This window comes from Oreochromis niloticus, linkage group LG3 (assembly GCF_001858045.2).
Source record: "Oreochromis niloticus isolate F11D_XX linkage group LG3, O_niloticus_UMD_NMBU, whole genome shotgun sequence".
Lineage (NCBI taxonomy): Eukaryota > Metazoa > Chordata > Actinopteri > Cichliformes > Cichlidae > Oreochromis > Oreochromis niloticus.
The window spans coordinates 14,036,675-14,054,014 of NC_031967.2; the positions used below are offsets into that span (position 1 = coordinate 14,036,675).

Genomic DNA, 17,340 nt, shown 5'->3' on the forward strand with positions numbered 1-17,340 from the left:
CCTAGTAGCACAATGTTGTTTTTTTGTTTATTTGGTTTTATTTTATTTTATTATGGAGCTGTAGCTATTTCGTAGTTGTAATTTTCCTCTGTGCTGAGCGCTGTTAAAGCAGCAGCCTACACCTGCAGCAAATCAATTAAGTTAATCGTCTATTTCCGGTATAGAGAGGGTGGGTCTGCGTTGATTGGCCAAAAGTCTGATTAGTTTATTTAGGGTGGCTGGGTTCCCGCTACGGCCCCTTATTCTGCTGCACAAAGACTGTGACCAAAGGTTTGATGTCTGCAGGTTGTACCTCAATAAATTCCCGCGACGCCGATTCAACGCCTCAAGGTAAGACAAGTCAAAGTGTTAGCGTGATTGAAAACAAATAAATACTAACTGTAAAAAGAGGTCAAAGTTGTTAGCTAGGCCAGACATGCTAGCTGAGCGCCATTAGAAGTAGTTTTGACTGAGAAAACTTTGCCTCTTGTAACCTAACCTTAAAGCTTAAGTTAGTGGGGGAACTTAATTAGTTTGGTCTACAAAATAAAATTGTGTGACCAAAAAAAAAAATAAAAAAAAAACGCTCTAAAGCCCCTCCATCACTGGCAGAGGTTGTGTTAGCTAAACCCGCTCGGCTAAACCACGGCGTTGCAGTTAACTTGAGGAAAAATTAGCCGAAAATGGAAGTTTCACCAGGAATAAACGCTCCACCTCTAACCGCTTTCTTTCGTAGTATAATCTGTAAGTAGTCACGGTCTTTAATTGGATGAGCTGGGTTTCAGCACCGGCGCAGGTGTCCCAAATTACCCTAACATCACTGGGTTGCGTTCACTTGTTCCCGGTGAGATGGCTTCTCTTCACTGCTTTACTAACAGGAATATAAGTTCAGTTGGTTTTAACAGTGGCCTTTACCTATAAACACACACAGCCTAAAAATGTAACCCCCGTCACCCATCGTTTTTTTTTGGGGGGGGGGGGGGGTTTCGTATGTAAGTGACTTGTATACTTTTACTATACTGAGTTGTAGCCTTTGTTGATCTAGTACTTTATAGAGATTTCAGCAACATTGCCCAATTGAGAAAATATCTAAAGTTTATTTTTGCACAGGCACATTGCTAGCTTTAAAAAGTCCTATGTATTTTTAGAGTGATTAAATTATTGCCCGATCTCATTGCCAGTAAACCTTGGATTGTTTTTGGGTGATACGCCGGTCAAAGTAAAGAGCCTGGTAGTTTTGTCTTTGTAAGCTTGAACTGTTAAGACTTGGAATTGCGGCATTAAACAAATGCGTTTTCACGCTACTTTGTACTTTGTGTGGCCTTGAATATTGATTGAGTGAATCTGTCGAAGCTACAGGCATCAGTTCGTGGTGAGTAACCTTCAGCTGTGAGGTCACGAAAAGATTACATATCATGGAGTCAGCAGCTAAGAGCCTGACCGGGTAATTTAGCAGAAATGCAGGACATCTGTGGCTATGGGGAATAGTCAAAAGGAAGGTGACGTCTCTAAGCTTTCAGTTTGTTTTTTTGTGTTCTTTTTTTTCTTTTTCTTTTTAAAAAAAAGGAGGTCCTTAGTGATATTTAAACCTTATATGCGATTAACAGATGAAAAATCACAGTAGTTGTCTGGGCATCCGATTAAATGCAGCACTACAAAATAATGAAACGCTGTGGGGGGAAAATTCATAATTTCTCTAACAGAAATGCTTTTTCCCCAATCATGCTGAGTTTTATTTTATTCTTAGTTGTACTGGCTGTAAGAACACTGTTCGCTGCACAGTGATTGCACTTAATTTTTCTGATATCAGTAGTGTTGAACACCGCTCAGGGGATATTAATTCAGATGAAGTGTCACGGCAGATCTAATCATAGGTATGTAAAAGATAGCTGCTGCTTTTAGGCATTTTTTCCCTTCCTCTCTGTTCGTGCAACGTCCACAGCTTCAGCAGCCACCGTGTTCCTGAGGACAAGAGATAAGAGCGGTTGTCTTTATGTATTATTGAGCCCCCACGTCTGCCTTTCTAAATAAAGGCTGCTGACAGAGTGACTAAAATGCAGGACAGTGAGTGAACTTCCAAAGGCCACATATCACTGTGCTCTGCACGGCGATGTGTGCTGCTGTCAGAACTGGGTTAGTATACAGCGTGTAGCTTTGAGGAGAAAAGCAATTTTGCCCCCCTTTGTCCTCCTTAAATGTCCGTCCCATCCCCCTTCCCTGTCTTCGTTGCCTAACGCCCCCAACCACAATCCCCCTTGCTGCTGAGACAGGCTAAGGCTCTGTGGCTTTTGCACTTACTGCGTGTTGGCCACAGGGTGGCCCTTCCCAGAATGTGCAGGTCATTACTGGAGATCAGCAATGCATTGTCCTTGAACCCTGTTACTGCTTTGTCAGGCCTGCATACAGTAGGTGGGGTTTTTGTGTGTGTTGAGTGCTTTATGTAATTTAACTGTATTGTCTGCAGGCCTGTTTCTGGTGGTGGAAATGTGCCTAGTTTTGTGTTAGATGTGTGATTTGGATATGGGTGAACTGGATTCATGAAGGATTTGTTTTTTTCTAATAAAGTAGTTTTTAGTTTTTTTTAGTTTTTTTAATTCTTAGCGGTTTTAGGTACCAACTTTTGCATCTCTGCAGTCTCACTAGTATGTGTGTGGTTTTTCTTTAAATTACAAGTATCATGGTGGATTATTCTTGGAGCACAGGAACAGCTTTTTTTAATAATGACTTGCACACTTTAAAATATAATAGCATATACAGTCCTATTGTAGTACTGTCTAATTTTGTTACAGAAGTTTAGACTAATTCCACTCGTTCAACAATTATAAAATTTTCAAACTAAATTAAAAAGAGTCAAACAGTAATCTGTACATTTTTGTATAAATGTTTTATTGTAGATGGCTGCACGTCAGCTGTCATTTGCTTTTTTCTAACTTCATACCTAAAGATAGTAATAACAGATTGGCAAATATGAAGAATCATAAGCATTGACATATTGACATTTGTAGTCTAGCTCTCCAGCAGCACAGAGCATGAAGTATAAAAATGCCTCTGGTTAGGATTTCTGAATAAGTCAATACTGATGAACATGTGTTGCAGTCTCTTGAGCAATATGAACCCAACTGAATTTTATTTCAGCCAAATTCTGCAGGGTTTTTGTTTTTCCTTCAAATAACGTTTTCTTCTGAGATTGCAGGATTATTGACTTTTTCAAAAGTGTTGGTGAGAAATTGTGCACTTGTAATCTTGGAGGCAGACTGCCAATTATAACTCACAGTTGCATCACATTTCAGTATTACTGTGACATGCTCTGGCTGGCATGGGGGAAATGCTGCGTAAATACCCTTTTCTCAACCTTAGGACAATCATAACAGAAGTTAATAAAGTTCACCTATAAAGATGCTTCCCCCTCCTTATCCTAAAGTTAAACTGCATTGAAAGCTGGTTTGCCAGTAAGAACACGCACAGCAAAGACACAATGCAGCACTGCAGTTCTTTTGAGATGTGGACTACGGAGCAGGACAAGAGGCAGGAGTGATCATGTTGGGCTGTGAGGTGACACTGTTAATTTATCAGCAAAATTGATTGGATTTTAAGAAAATAAGTAGACCAGGGGCAATATGTCCAAGTAGTAAAATGCATGTATGTGCTTCATTTGGTAGGTTATGTTTTTGGCTATATTCTTTTTCTCAAGGACCATACAGCCTCTGAGTAACAAACCACATGAATAATGCGGCACATGTGCAAACAGCTGCTTCACCTACCCCAAAACACACAGAGGTGTGTCTCTGGAGGGAGAGCTGGGACTTAGAAGTCACTGCATGTTTTATTTATTTTTTGTTTTTTAAATATAGATGTATGCTGTTGATTATAAGGGAGAAAGTTGCTAGGTTGGCATTGGTGAGGTGAACTGAGACGTGAGGATTGCTGCTGCAAGTGAGACGGATGTCAAACACCCAAGCTGAGATGCAGCATACAGTATTCCCACATAAGAAAACAAATCACTTGATTTTTTTGATTTTTTTTTTTTTTTACAGTTCATGAAATACCTAACCAATAAATAAAAATAGTTGAATAAAACATCTAAATTTTGTCATCCAGGTACAAGTAGACTGTAACCTTTTCCTTTTCTCCAGCATTTTCTTTTGTAGCCTTATCCTTTGTACTCCTGGTGTGTGGGTAGACTAGTCTCATCTATGTTTTCAGCTGGGATATTTTGAACCGTTACTTGTGGGCTTTTAGTTTTCAAGGACAGGTTGTGCATGTCAGTGTGTGCACTCTGGAGTTCTTTACTCTGCAGCTTGTCACGCATACTTGGTCAATTTAATCCTCCGTGGAGTTGGTAGCAGAGATTCGTGCCTCCTCATTTTAAGTGCTCAGTGTCACATCAGTACATGCCGATCTCAATGTTGGCTTCATGTTCAAGTTGAAGAAATTCTATGGTCAGTCAGATCTGTACTAAACTGCCTCTTGTCAAAATCACGGGGGTTTATTCAGCTCATTTTTCTCCGATGAATGTTTTCTCATAGCGGTCTTATTGTATTTGATGTAGTATTTAATGACTGAGATTAAAATTTTTGCTAATTTTAGGAAGGGGAGGTTTAATTAAAGAGAAAAAAAAAACACTAGTAAATGTTTAGATTTTTGTTTATGCAGTGAACAAAATGTAGTATGTTCAGTAGTGGCCATGTAAAATGTAGGTCCTCTCAAAAGCCTGGATATCTTCAAGTTTTCGTTATGACTTGCATGTGTGACTAATTTAAATTTAGAGCTGAAAGTTGTGGTGTTCTTCAGTAGTCTGTCAAGAAAAATCCTACTAAAAATATCAAAATGGTCTTCTTGTAAGGAACAATCTGTTGAATAAAAATGTGGAAAATTGAGGTATAAAAGCTTCACACATATTTCAAGAATGTTGTTAACAGCATCTTGCTAATTGTCTGAACTTCACCCCCCCCCCCCAAAAAAAAAAAAATTGCTGTGATTTAAAATGGAAACCTGACAGAAAATCCTAATATTGGATCCTAGGAGTGTACAAAGGCTTTTCTTTATAAATTTACATCTGTCCATCCTCTTGGGCTTACTCAATTTAAGGCTGTGGGAGGGCCGCAGCCCATCTCAGCTGCCATAGCACAAAAGGCGAGGTACATCCTCGACAGTTTGACGCAGCGCTAGCATGGCGTACCTTGCCTTCCTCCCACAGTCCAAAGACACACAGCTACTGGGGTTAGATTATTTAGCGATTTTAAATTATCCATAGGTGTCAATTGGTTTTAAGATCTGTGTTTGGTTCATCCTTGTAGGATGGATGCAGGTATAACTTCTGTTATACCCATTGGGGTGAGGTGGGTGGGGATTGTGAGGATGAGCTGCCCCTCTGCCCTTTAAAGCAGCAGTAAAGAGGGGAAATGCTGAGATTGATTCAATAGCAGTTGATTTTTCAGCTGTATCTCAGTGGAATTTGATCAGCTGTGAAATCTTGCTGCTGAACACCCACTCAGTCACTTTTCTGTGTAATTAATTAGCACAATCAGTGAGCTGCTAAAACAGAGCCAGCACCACCAGCTTCAGAGGTTAAAGAATGACAAATGGCTTAGAAACAAAAGTTTAGTACCTCAGGTAACTCCTTGCATCTTTGTGACAACATTTTGAAAGCCCCTGTACTTTCTACAAGGGATCGAATGACTGCTAAATTCTGGGTTGATACTGATGCTTACAACACTTTGGCCCATGGATGACACTGATGTTTGAGTTTATTTCATTCATCATTGTCAGGGAAAATGAAGCAAAATTACTTTTCATGAAATTAACAGCTTTAAACTGTTTTAGCTCTTCTGTTTAGCCACTTTAAACGCGATCAGTCAGTAAATGTGACTTTTGTCCGAAAGTTAATGGCGGTCAACAAAGCAAGTCTTGCCAGCATTATCCTACTTTTTACATTGTGCCATAGTGACGCTAGTAAAAAAAGCGCTCCCTGTATTTGAATTGGAAATCTGTATTTTTCTCATAGCAGCGCTGTGCGCACAGAGCCTTTTCTTCCCTTGCGAGAAGGCTGTGGGATCTGAAAGTCCCAGTAACTAAACACGCTACACTTTAATGAGTCCTAAAAGGCAGCCTGCTCAGTGGGGTAAAATTGTGGAGGTGGATGGGTTTAGCTTAGCAATGATGGGAAAACAAAAAAGAACCTTGTGGTCTTTATCTGGGCCTGGTTTCTGACGAAAATTGTGAGGCAAAGCCTCTAGGGGAACATGATGCTCTGCTCTAAGAGGAAGCTGCTGGCTGGCTGCACACAGTGAAAGCCTTGACTGAAATTTTTGGGGAGCGGCATCTTGCCAGGCTTCGTGTTCCAAGTGTTTATCTAATGAAATATTTCTGCCTTGTGGCAGTATCTCAAGTGGGACAGTAGCCAGTGTTTGTGCATTGTACTTAGAATAAAAGGTGAAACATAAAATGAGATTGAAGTAAGTCAATTTCTTTAACAACAGTATGTTCCCCTGTGGGCCTGTTTTTCTGTTACTGTGCGTGTGGGGAGCCAGTTTGTAGAGCAGCTAACTAAATTACAAATGCAATTTTTGGTAAATTAAATCAAAGGGCACAAGGATGCTTGTGTGCCCTTTTGTCACGTTAACAAAACGGCTAAAAAGTTTTGCAGTTCCCAACTGGTTTCACTTTTGACAATAACGGGAGCAGCGGGGGGGGGGGTTAAGTCCAGAACCATTTAGTCATTGGTTTTTAAGCTGCTGTTGTTCTACAGTAGACAAGTGGAAAAATATTATTTTAGATGAACACTAATGAAGAGCAGGTAAGCAATAGGTAGCGCTGTATACCCTGGCCTGCAGTTTGGCTACCTGCAGTGTTTGGCTCTGAAACCTGCCAAGTCCCCACAGTACTGCACACAATGCTAATGCTGTCACTATTTTGTGTATCAATGTTTTACATATCTTTAGTAACACAATAACAGGTTAAAAGGGATTGTAATGATGCAAAAATAGTTTAGCTCCCCGGCTAATCAGACTTCCTATTTGAGTGAATGTATAATTATTGCAAATCAGGTATGTGAGTAAAAGTAAAACTTGGACAATAACATCATGATGCAAAATTCTTTTTGCTTCATTAAATGAATGATGATTTAAATCCCTCATGAATAAATAAGAATTTATTAAAATACAGTACACGTATAATACTGTTTGCTAATGGATGTCTGTCAATGACCATTGTGGGTTGTTGTTTTTTTTTTTTTAAATAAATACGCCCATGTTAAAAATGAGCCGCAGTATGAGTAGTACTCTAAAGTCTCAGTTTAAATTGATGTTGTGATGCTCCTAACTCCATCGGAGGAACAGCATAGTGAAGCTGTAGTAACCTTATAAGCTTTAAACGTATGCTCTAGTCATATCAGCTCATGCTGCAGAATAACGTGCACGCCTTGATGTTAACAAGTAGCAGCTGATTTTGTGAAACACTACAAAATATAATTTGTAGTAGGCTATTATTATTATCATCATTATTATTGTTATTATTATTGTGGACTCCTTCATAACGCTAATGCAAAAACCACTAATGGGCCACTGTAACCATCTGGAGGTTCCTGGTTTTTCCATCTCTGCCACCATTTATGGGCACATTTGGTTCAGCAGCTTCTCTTTTAGTAAAATAACTGTTGTACAGCATTCATTAAATTTACCTCCCACATCATCCCCTCTGTTTCAGTCACAATAGTAGTTTCAGTAACTCTGCCAACTAGCATTTTGGAGGTATAATTACAGAGTGATGCACAAAGTGTTAAAATAGGACATGCTGCATTCCATTTATGATTAAGAGTTTATTAGAACAAAACTAGTAGAGCTCATCAGAAAAGTCAGCACAGCAAACAACACAGGCCGAGAATCCTGGCTGAAAAACAGCTAAGCAATGACGCAGTCGATTACTGGTGGTCTTTAACAAAATCTTCAGTGTTTCTCTGTATTATTTAGGGTCCTTAGAACTGTTGTTTAAACTGAATTTTAACTTTGACTGCAAATATATATCTCAAAGCTTTAAAAAAAAAATAATTTATTGAATAATATTTGATGATTAAACTGTAAATGAACAGTACACTCTTTTGCATCATCCAGCAAACCCTTCTCCCTTTTGTGAGGGGCGGTGCCTCTGCTCAGTGCAGTCTCACCCTCTGGGAGGGGTTGGATCTGCCCAGTCAGCCAGTGAAATTCGCCACCTTAGTCATCCTGATGACTTCTATATTTAACCCCGTCTGCACTGTGATCAATTAACAGTTTGTGAACCTCAGAAGTTTAATCATTTATGAATATGCTGGAAGTGAGTTTATACGTTTGCATCATTGCTGAAGCGCAATAATTAAAACATTCAAGGTAAAAAATTAATGGAAAATATCCAGAGATGGATAACTGGAATGTGCTTTTTGCATGTTAGTCTTAGTTTTGAAACTTTGTGGAGATTAAAAAAAAAAAAAAAATCATCATGGACTCTAACTTGGTTTTTCACATGCTGTGCCTGAAATATGCAGTGTCCACAAGAGCAAGCGAAGTTAACCGGTGATGTCTCTGGCAGTAGTTATTATTCATGAAATAAAGTGAAGGCTGATGCCTGTAGTCATGGTTTGGGGTTTCCTCCAGTGTATTGTAAGCTTGCCTGAGTACCTTTAAGCATTGGGGAATAATTTTTTTTTTTTTTTTTTTTTTTAAGACTTACTGCACTCCAGTAAGCTAATGATGTTTGGCTTATTGTCACCTTGACTGTGTTTTAACTTATAAAAACACCTTATATGTAGAGGTAAAATAAATAAAAATAAATCATTAACTGGTCCCTGTAATTATCAAACTGTAAAACACAAATCTGCAAAGAAAATTGCAATGGGGTGCATCTTTGTTGGAAACCATATGGCCTACTGTGCACTTCAAAATCACACTGTATAAATGACGGTCTCCTCGGCCTTCGGTTCATCTTCTGTCACGGTCTGCTGAGGTTTTCCTTCTAAGTGAAATGCATCTGTGGTAATGGGTCATGTTGGTAAAAGCAATTTGCTGTGTTTTCTATTTTTGCTTGGGTTATGCAGCGAGTGGTTTCGACCTTGGTTTTGGGACATGCCAGCAAATCAAATGACTCATTTATTTGCACTTGTGCAATGCAACGTTAAAATCAACATGAATGCACAAATGTCTTGCCCAAGCTAAAAGCAGTGTTTAACTGAATGTCTAACTTCCAGTTTAAGGTATTAAACCTTTATCATCATCCTCACAAGTCTCTCCAAAAGAAATTTTGCGTTTGTTTAGTGGAATATAATTGATATTTTTCTTTCTTATAATAAAAAATGATACCCATCAAGTTAATCACCCAAAATGTTACTGTTAAATATAAACATTTGACGCAGAAATGACAAAATCGAATGACAGAGTTATCACTGGCCTGAAGACAGAAAAAGCCAGTCACTGTGCGTGGTTATGAAACTGCAAGTGAGGCTGCGACTGCATTGTATTCATTTGCTCTGAGTAAACTGTGCATCACGCCATTTTACACATGGATTATGATCTGCCAAATATCTGGAAACAATGGGATGAGCATATTGTGCGTGACACAGAATAATTTTAAATTCAGCTGATAATGCCCCGTTCTGAGGAGGTGCTCACAGAGACTTCACTGCTCGAGCACAGCTGACTGTTGTCTAGATTTTACAGTCTTGTCATTTTGGCTTCAGTTAGCTTGTAGCAAAATAATTGCCCAACAACGGAGAGAAAGCAACTGCCTAAGTCGTATTAACATGTAGCCGACATATTCTAAGGTCAGGTTGATTCGTATACTAGCAAAACCCTGAATATTGTCACTATAGAAGAGCTGTGTTCTGTACACGAAGAGACCCAGCGATATACTTAAAACCCCCATAAATAACACTGTCCATGAACATTGTCATTTTTAGTCAAGCAGTCGCACTAATCACACATTCACAGTACACCTCCAGGTTTTCACACTTGGATAGACTGAGGTCATAATTATTTTCTAATTGAGAGTCCAGAGCAGTTCTACAGCTGTTTGATCTGACTGACATCGGGCTGTTGCTGCAATTTGTCAGTTCATGTGTATTTGTGTACGTAATCAGTGTTGCGTATTTGATGTATTTTTTTTCTTTTGTTTTTTGTTCTCCCCTTGTTTTGCCTCTTTTGACCTGTGTAAGACCTTCCCTCCGGTAATAAATCTAGAGCCTTTATGGACACACTAACCTCCTTTTAAGAATCTAATTCTCAAAGATCTTAGAGGAAAGTTACTGTCAGGAGGCTTCATGTACAAGCTGTAAATGCTGAACATCTAATAGCTGATCCACGAGACTGATTTTAGGGTCCCCTCAAATCAGAACCGCTGTTTGAGATTGATTCAGATGATGGTCTGAATAGTCTTTCAATTTAGAAAAAAATAAAATTGAATGTAGGAAAATACTGATCTGTCCACCACTTAAGTTTCATGTAGTTTAGTGCATGTTTGCTGCTGAATGATGCACTAGTTCATACTCACACAGGTTTAAAAAAAGTTTGTTTACTATAACCTAGCTCATTAGCTGGTAGGATAATTAATAATATTTAGACCATTTCTACATCCGAAGACGCTGTAATAACCAGACCTTCAGATTCTTTTAGGGCAGTGAACATAATACACATCATTTGGACAGGTGTTGCATTGTTGCATGGGTGTTCTGTCACCCCATGTTATCACGTAGCTAAACAAATGCTTGACTTGAACTTGTTTAATTGGAGGCCTGTCTTTAATGAAGCTATTTAAATTTTATGGTTTACTAATTATTTTTAGTGTTTGGATCTGGGGCATCTTTTTAATTTATCTGTATTGATTTAAGCTTTGAAAAGCCTTCAGAAAGCTGCTAACATGCTGTTAAAATAGCTATTGTAGTCCTGATACTTCTAGCTCTGTGAAAATTTAAAAATGTTACAAACATTGATTGGAGTGAGCTTAAAATTGGTATCTCTTGTGCAAATAAAAGTACACTGTGGATGATATAAACCCTTCCTAACTACTCTTAAACTAATATTTAACTTGCCCCTCCATCATCTCGGCACCCTGTGCATATACCAAACTCTTGTGACGCTGGTGGATGGCTATCTACATATCAGAAAACCAGAGCAGAAAGGACTAAAGGAGCTGTAATTATAAGTCATAAGCAGTTTTATAGGGTGAATCATCACCTTATTCTACCTCAACACTGATCATGTAACACAGCTATTCCCTTTAGCTCAGTGTCATGGCAGTGTTGAAACAAAAAGAAACATTAATGCCAAAAGTACTTAAAAGCTGCAGTTTACATGAATAATATGTACTTAAGAATATATTAAGTATCTTCTTTTTTTTTTTTTTTTTTTAACTTTACCACAAAGTTTGGTCATTAAATTGTACACTAAGTTTATGCTTGGAAGTATAGTGAAACACTAATGGCATATTGATGTGTGGCTTTACAAGCTCACCACTAAGAAATTGGATTAGTTTGTAGCTGTCCATGTGACAATCGCAGCACTATTTTCGTTGCATGAGTGGAGAAAATCAATTGGCATGAAAATGCTTGCAGGCCGATTTTCATTTGATGCAACAAACAAATTGACGAATGAGGAGCTGCATGCAGTCATCTGTTACTTTGACTTAATGTTTTTGAAAATTAGCCTGCAGCCAAAAGAATCTTGTCGTCTCCAACTTTAATTTCACAATACTTTATCATATTATACACAACATGGAAAAATGTCCTAGTGTAGCTTTATGGCCTTTAAAGAAGTTATCAGAGGTGGCACCGCTGTAAATGTGTGATATTTGATGCTAACAGAGGTATTCTTAATGATGTGAATTAAACTAAAGTCGGTTTACACTGCTATAAATTTTTAGTTGGATTGTTGTATTATGTGCATCATCATCATTATTATTATTATTATTATTATTATTATTATTATTAGAGCTTTTGTTTGTCTAAATTGTGTGTGTTTATATGGGAATGTAGACATGGGTCACTTGGCCACATGTGTTGCTGATATTTGGCATACTGTGTCATGATGGACTTGTAACTGTAACTTCTGTGGCTTGGATTGTCTTTGCCACACTGTTAGTCTTTTGAATGCACTACTACGCATTTCGGCTCTGCATGTCACCTGATGAACTACTTAGGTTTTGTTTTTGTTTTGTTTTTTAAGAGCAGGTATGTTAAGACAAAGAAAACATGTAGATTATTTCACCCTGGATGTTTCCACTTTTATTACTTATGTGCGCCTGGAGTTTAAAAAAAAAAAAAAAAAAATGCAAGAATGTGTTGGCTTAGCAGTCTTAGACAAATTAACTTGTGCTTCGCGGTCTTGGTGAGCATCTTTGTGTAGCGCACTCATCCATTATACAAATTCCCATTCCTCATGCTTATTGTCCCTGTTGTGGCCAGGTTGCTCTGTAGACTGAACACTCTACACTTCTCGGTTTTGCTTTTCATTCCTTACTGTAGATGAATTGTGACCAAGTGAAACATTGCCTTTTGCTTCTTCTTGGTTTTCACCAATCTGCATGGACAGCCAGTTCGAAAAAAGGGGAGGGGGAAAAAAATGGCCTACTTTCCCCCCCCCAAAACGCTGACATGTGATCATCTCTGACTGTTGCTTTTGTTGTTGTTGATCTAACATGAAGTACTTTTTGTGTCCACATTTTCAGACGGCAACTCCAAACTAACATGGCAGTCAGACTGTGCGATGTGGCTTCTCTGCTTAGAAGTGGTTCGTGGGCGCCTGAGCCTTGGACTGGGGTCTGTGGCACTTTTTATTTTTATTTTTGGAAATTATTTGTCCAGAAGGCCTCTTTGTCTCAGTGCTCAGGCCATACCAATGATAGTTCTTGTATTATAACATTAAATTTAAATCAATGTACATATTAAATGTAGGCACCTTTTTGCAGTTTCTATGAAAAGCTCCCATGTTTAATGTCTCACTGTATTGGTATGGTCTAAAACTGTCTACTGCCCCTGTCTACTCTTTTTTTTAACTTATAGCATCACTGCTTTTAAAATTATAGCCTTGTAGTCTCTGTGACGATAATTTAAAGTGAGAACAATAGTGGTGTGATTACATCGCTCTGCTTTCTGGTGAATCTGTTAATTAAGAATGACTCTTCATACATTAACGTGCTGCTGGTTGCCTTAACTGATTACCGCATCGTTTCGGCCTGTTCCCCAATGCTAGCATACTGATGGCTGCAGGTTTTGGGCTTCCGTAGGCTTGGCATTTTCTAATTTTGGTGAATGAAATGTTACTGCCGCGGTAGGGAGTTTAAATCCTGGAAAGATAATTTTTAATATTCTCACCTCAGTTGTTGCGCATATGGCAGATTAATAGATTGCCTTATTGCACAGGGCGTCTCCTGTTTTCTCATAAAAGCAGCAATAACAAATACCAGAGTAATTAAACAAATTTGGAGGGGTCCAATCTCAACTTCCAGTTGAGTATTTTTAGGGTTATATTGCTAAAATCTAACATTTGTCCTCATACCTAAGCTAAAGTCAAATTGACATGATTAAAACCTGTACTCAGTTTCTTCTGTGGTGATAAACTCTTGACATTGACAGCTTGCAGTGTTTGTTTTTTTTTGTTTGTTTTTTGGTTGGTTTTTTTGTGGTTAATTACCTGTAATGCTGTGCTGCATTAAATGATTAACTCTGTTTTTTCTTTAATTTTGTGAGCTCTTCTTTAAATTTCACCAGTGGTTGTTATTCCACTAAAACGGTGTTTACTGTGTGAAGAGCGTCCCTTTTTTTACTGCTGGTTTTATGCTTTTTGTTTCATTTGCATTTAGTTTTGATTTTTTTTTTTCTTTGTCTCTTTAGCAGGTAATTGCTGCCATGGAAACACAGCTATCCAATGGGCCCACTTGCAACAACACAAGCAACGGTCCTTCAACTATCACAAACAACTGCTCCTCACCTGTAGAGTCAGGGAGCGTAGAGGACAGTAAAACTAACTTGATAGTCAACTATCTGCCTCAGAACATGACCCAGGAGGAACTGAAGAGTTTGTTTGGGAGCATCGGAGAAATTGAGTCCTGTAAACTAGTTCGAGACAAAATCACAGGTAACAACTGTTTGCATTGCTAACGCTGGTTAATGACTGCAGAACCACCTATGCTGTGCATTATTTTGTTGTTTTTTGCATTGGTGCATTTTTTCCAAATAGTTTTGTCTTAGATTTTTTATATTAAAAAAAAAAGAGACTATTTAGACTCTTTAGATTTTACTTTTCAGGTAATATAGATTTTGAACAAATGAGCGGCCTGTTTGTTCCATAGGCTTTTGTGTTGTGAGTTTTTTCCCCTTCTTTTTAAATGAGCCATAAAATAATTGACACCAACAAAGACCTTAATTCTGAAAATCATTGAGCATACAAACTGTTTGATTATACAGTCGGCAAAAAGGGAACATTTGAGCAATATTAACATTCATTTTTGAATCCGGTGCTCAAAGGGTTGATTTTTGCGTTCCACTGACTGTGCAATTTTTTTAAAATGACAACTATGTCATTAAAGATTTTCAACCTCGCTGTCATTCATCGAGGCCTGAAGTACAGTTTAAGTGTTCCTGTAACTGCTTTGATGTGTTGGTTTCTACTAGAGCCAGTAGGGAAATGGCATTTTCAGAAAACTCCCTGTGGGAACATCCTGTTCAGTGTACAGTATTTGGGTAGGTGGACAATTTGCAAATGATTTCAGGTTTTTAATGGGAGGAATGCAGCTGGCAGAGACACAGTGACACGGTCTATGTGACATGAGCAGCTAGATAATGGTCGAGGCTGCAGGATTCTCACTACTAGCTGTTTGTGGTTAAGGTTATGGAGACCTTTCAGCGTTTCTCTCTGCCTGAGATGAAAATGCATTTGTTTTGTTTGCATTTTCTTCTGAATCAACAGTCAGCGGAGAGAGCGAGCAGAGCTTTTCCTTGAAATAATGCTTGAGGCTGAGAGAGGGGTGGCTCAGAGATGCAGTGACTTTAGATCCTGTGACTCTGACCTTCATTAAATTAACATGTCAACTGTACACCCACCCACTTTGAAATATTCCTGTTAATATTTCACAGTTCTTGTGTGTATACCTGATCATTATTCACAGGTCTGTCTTTGCAGGGTTGCTACCGTTCCCAAAAGTTACTGCTTCATTTTAAAAAATGCTGTCAAATCCTCAGACTATGTCGAGCTAAATTGTCTCTCGCTGCCTCCAACTACACCAGCTGCATTCTCTTATGCTTTCTCTAAAAAGCATTTCTGTTATAGCTGTATTTGTAGAGCCCATATTTATAAAAGTGTGCTGGATTGTTTGGACTGGCACAACAGATGTGTAAATCAGGGAGGTTATATTTCATTGGTGTAACCAAATCATAGCAAGGAGTAGACCACAAACCCAGGATGGTGTTTGTGGGCATAGAAGACGGGGGGAGGGCAGGGGTCTTATTATTTATTTATTAAATTTAAACTATTTGCATGCAGTGATGATGAAAAATTTCAATCTTGCATGGGATAAATGCCCTTGTGTAGCCATGCATAAAAGAAATGTATTTAATAATGTGTGAAATGGGTTGCGTTGACTTGACAAGTGATCCCTGTTTAAAATCAGTGTACAGCACAGCCTACTTGGGTGATTGAACATAAACAACGTTTGATAGGTTGCATATTTAGGCGAGCTAGTGTGAACGCAACACTCAAACTAATTTCCGAGCGAGGCACTAAATGAAACGTGTTGTTTGAAATCAGCCTGCCCCTGTGTGAAAACGATTGAAGTACTACGAGGTCCTGATTCATGCATGCCGCAGCTGAAATGTAGGATTTGATTCAGGAAACGATAGAAGTGTTCTGTAGACGAGTTTTTTGGGTGACAGGACATATATCTGTATGTTGCCTTGTCTTTTCTTTTAGTATGGGTAATTTTCACTTCAATAAAGACGTAAATAGACATTCGTCTTGATCCAGGTGCTTTGAGCTTGATGATTTGCGCTCTGAAATGTTGATTTTATATATTTTCCACTACATTGTTTATATGTGTGTGTGTGTGGTCCCTGAAGGGCAGGGAAATATTTTGTACAAATAATGTTCTGTGTCCATTAAGTACACTGAATCCTTGCATATAGTTTGATTTTTGACAATAAAAGATAACAGAACTTGATTTCTCTGAACAGACTAAAGTGCCTCTTCCAAACTTTTGACACATTTATTAGACTCTGTTCAAAGAAGTCATGCCATTAGTTAATGCTGTGGTTTTTAAATATGGTCAATTTACCTTTAAAACACTAATTAGCACAGCCTTTTCAGGTAGCTGTAATTAAACAATTAAAACCCTTGCTTGATCCAGCTAACTATAGACTGATCTCCAGCCTTGTGTCATTTTTAAACATGTAAAACAGCTGAGTGATCATCTGCAGAGCAATGATTTCCAATGATTTCGAGTCAGAGTGCAAAGAGGCACAGATGGATGATTGTCTGATGGTGTTCTAGTCTTTGTCCTCCTCAGACCTCAGTGTAATATTCAGTACTGTTCACAACATTTACTACAGAGATTTAAACCAGCTCGAGTTGTATTTATGGATTCAGTCTGCTGATGGAGTTCAACACGGTACTGTGCCGGGACAGTACTTTTTACGTGTTTACAAATATATCCTGAAGTAAACACTACATGCATTTAACCATAGCACGTACAGGTGTATCTTGGATTTATTTTTCTTCTTCTATGGTGGGACTCTACTGAGATGGAAGCACGGTGACTCGCTTGTGGTCCCCACAGTTTTCCTCAAGTACAATGGGAGGCAGAGCCTTTCTATAGAACCAGCTCCCATTTTGGATTCAGGAGACACACTCTCTCTGCTTTTAAGATTGGCCTTCAAACTTTCCTTTTTCATAAAACTTTCAGTTAAGGATGTTTCATTTGACCCTGAACCACTGCATCCATAGTTAAGCTGCTATAGGTTCAGGCTGCTGGGGGATTTCTAACGATGCACTCAGTGTTTCTCCTTCACCCGCCTCTCTTCACTCTGCGTTTACATGACACTACTTTGTCTTCTTTCTCCAGTGCTTGTTGTGCTCGTCTCTCTGCTGTGTGGTTCTCTCCTCTCCTTTCCAGTCTCCCTTTAACTGGTTTATTCCAGCTTTTCCACCCTACCATCATCAGGTTTTGGCTCATAGGGAAGTGCATGCTTGTTAGGATTCTCACGCTTTGACATTGTGTTTCAAGGTAAAAACCCTACAAAGTGTTTTGAGGCGACCGTTGTGATTGTCGCCATGAATAAAACTGACAGTTGCAGCAGGCTCTTTAGTGAATCAGTGCTTAGATGAAGTCTGTTGCTCCAAACTCTAAAAT

General features: G+C 38.6%; 1 protein-coding gene across 6 annotated transcripts in view; it reads left to right on the top strand.

The window, feature by feature from the left end:
• Positions 1-17,340, top strand: part of elavl2 (ELAV like neuron-specific RNA binding protein 2) — a 32,194-nt gene that overhangs the window by 2,050 nt on the left and 12,804 nt on the right. For 2 of the 6 annotated variants that reach the window (XM_005468245.4, XM_013274481.3), the window contains exons 1-3: positions 174-330; positions 12,667-12,757; positions 13,832-14,075. In XM_005468245.4, the coding sequence (XP_005468302.1) occupies positions 12,686-12,757; positions 13,832-14,075 (316 nt within the window). In that variant the 5' untranslated portion in view covers positions 174-330; positions 12,667-12,685. Of the gene's footprint in view, positions 1-173; positions 331-12,666; positions 12,758-13,831; positions 14,076-17,340 lie in introns of those variants that run through there. The other 4 variants (XM_013274480.3, XM_019352918.2, XM_013274478.3 and 1 more) reach the window with 4 other exon arrangements.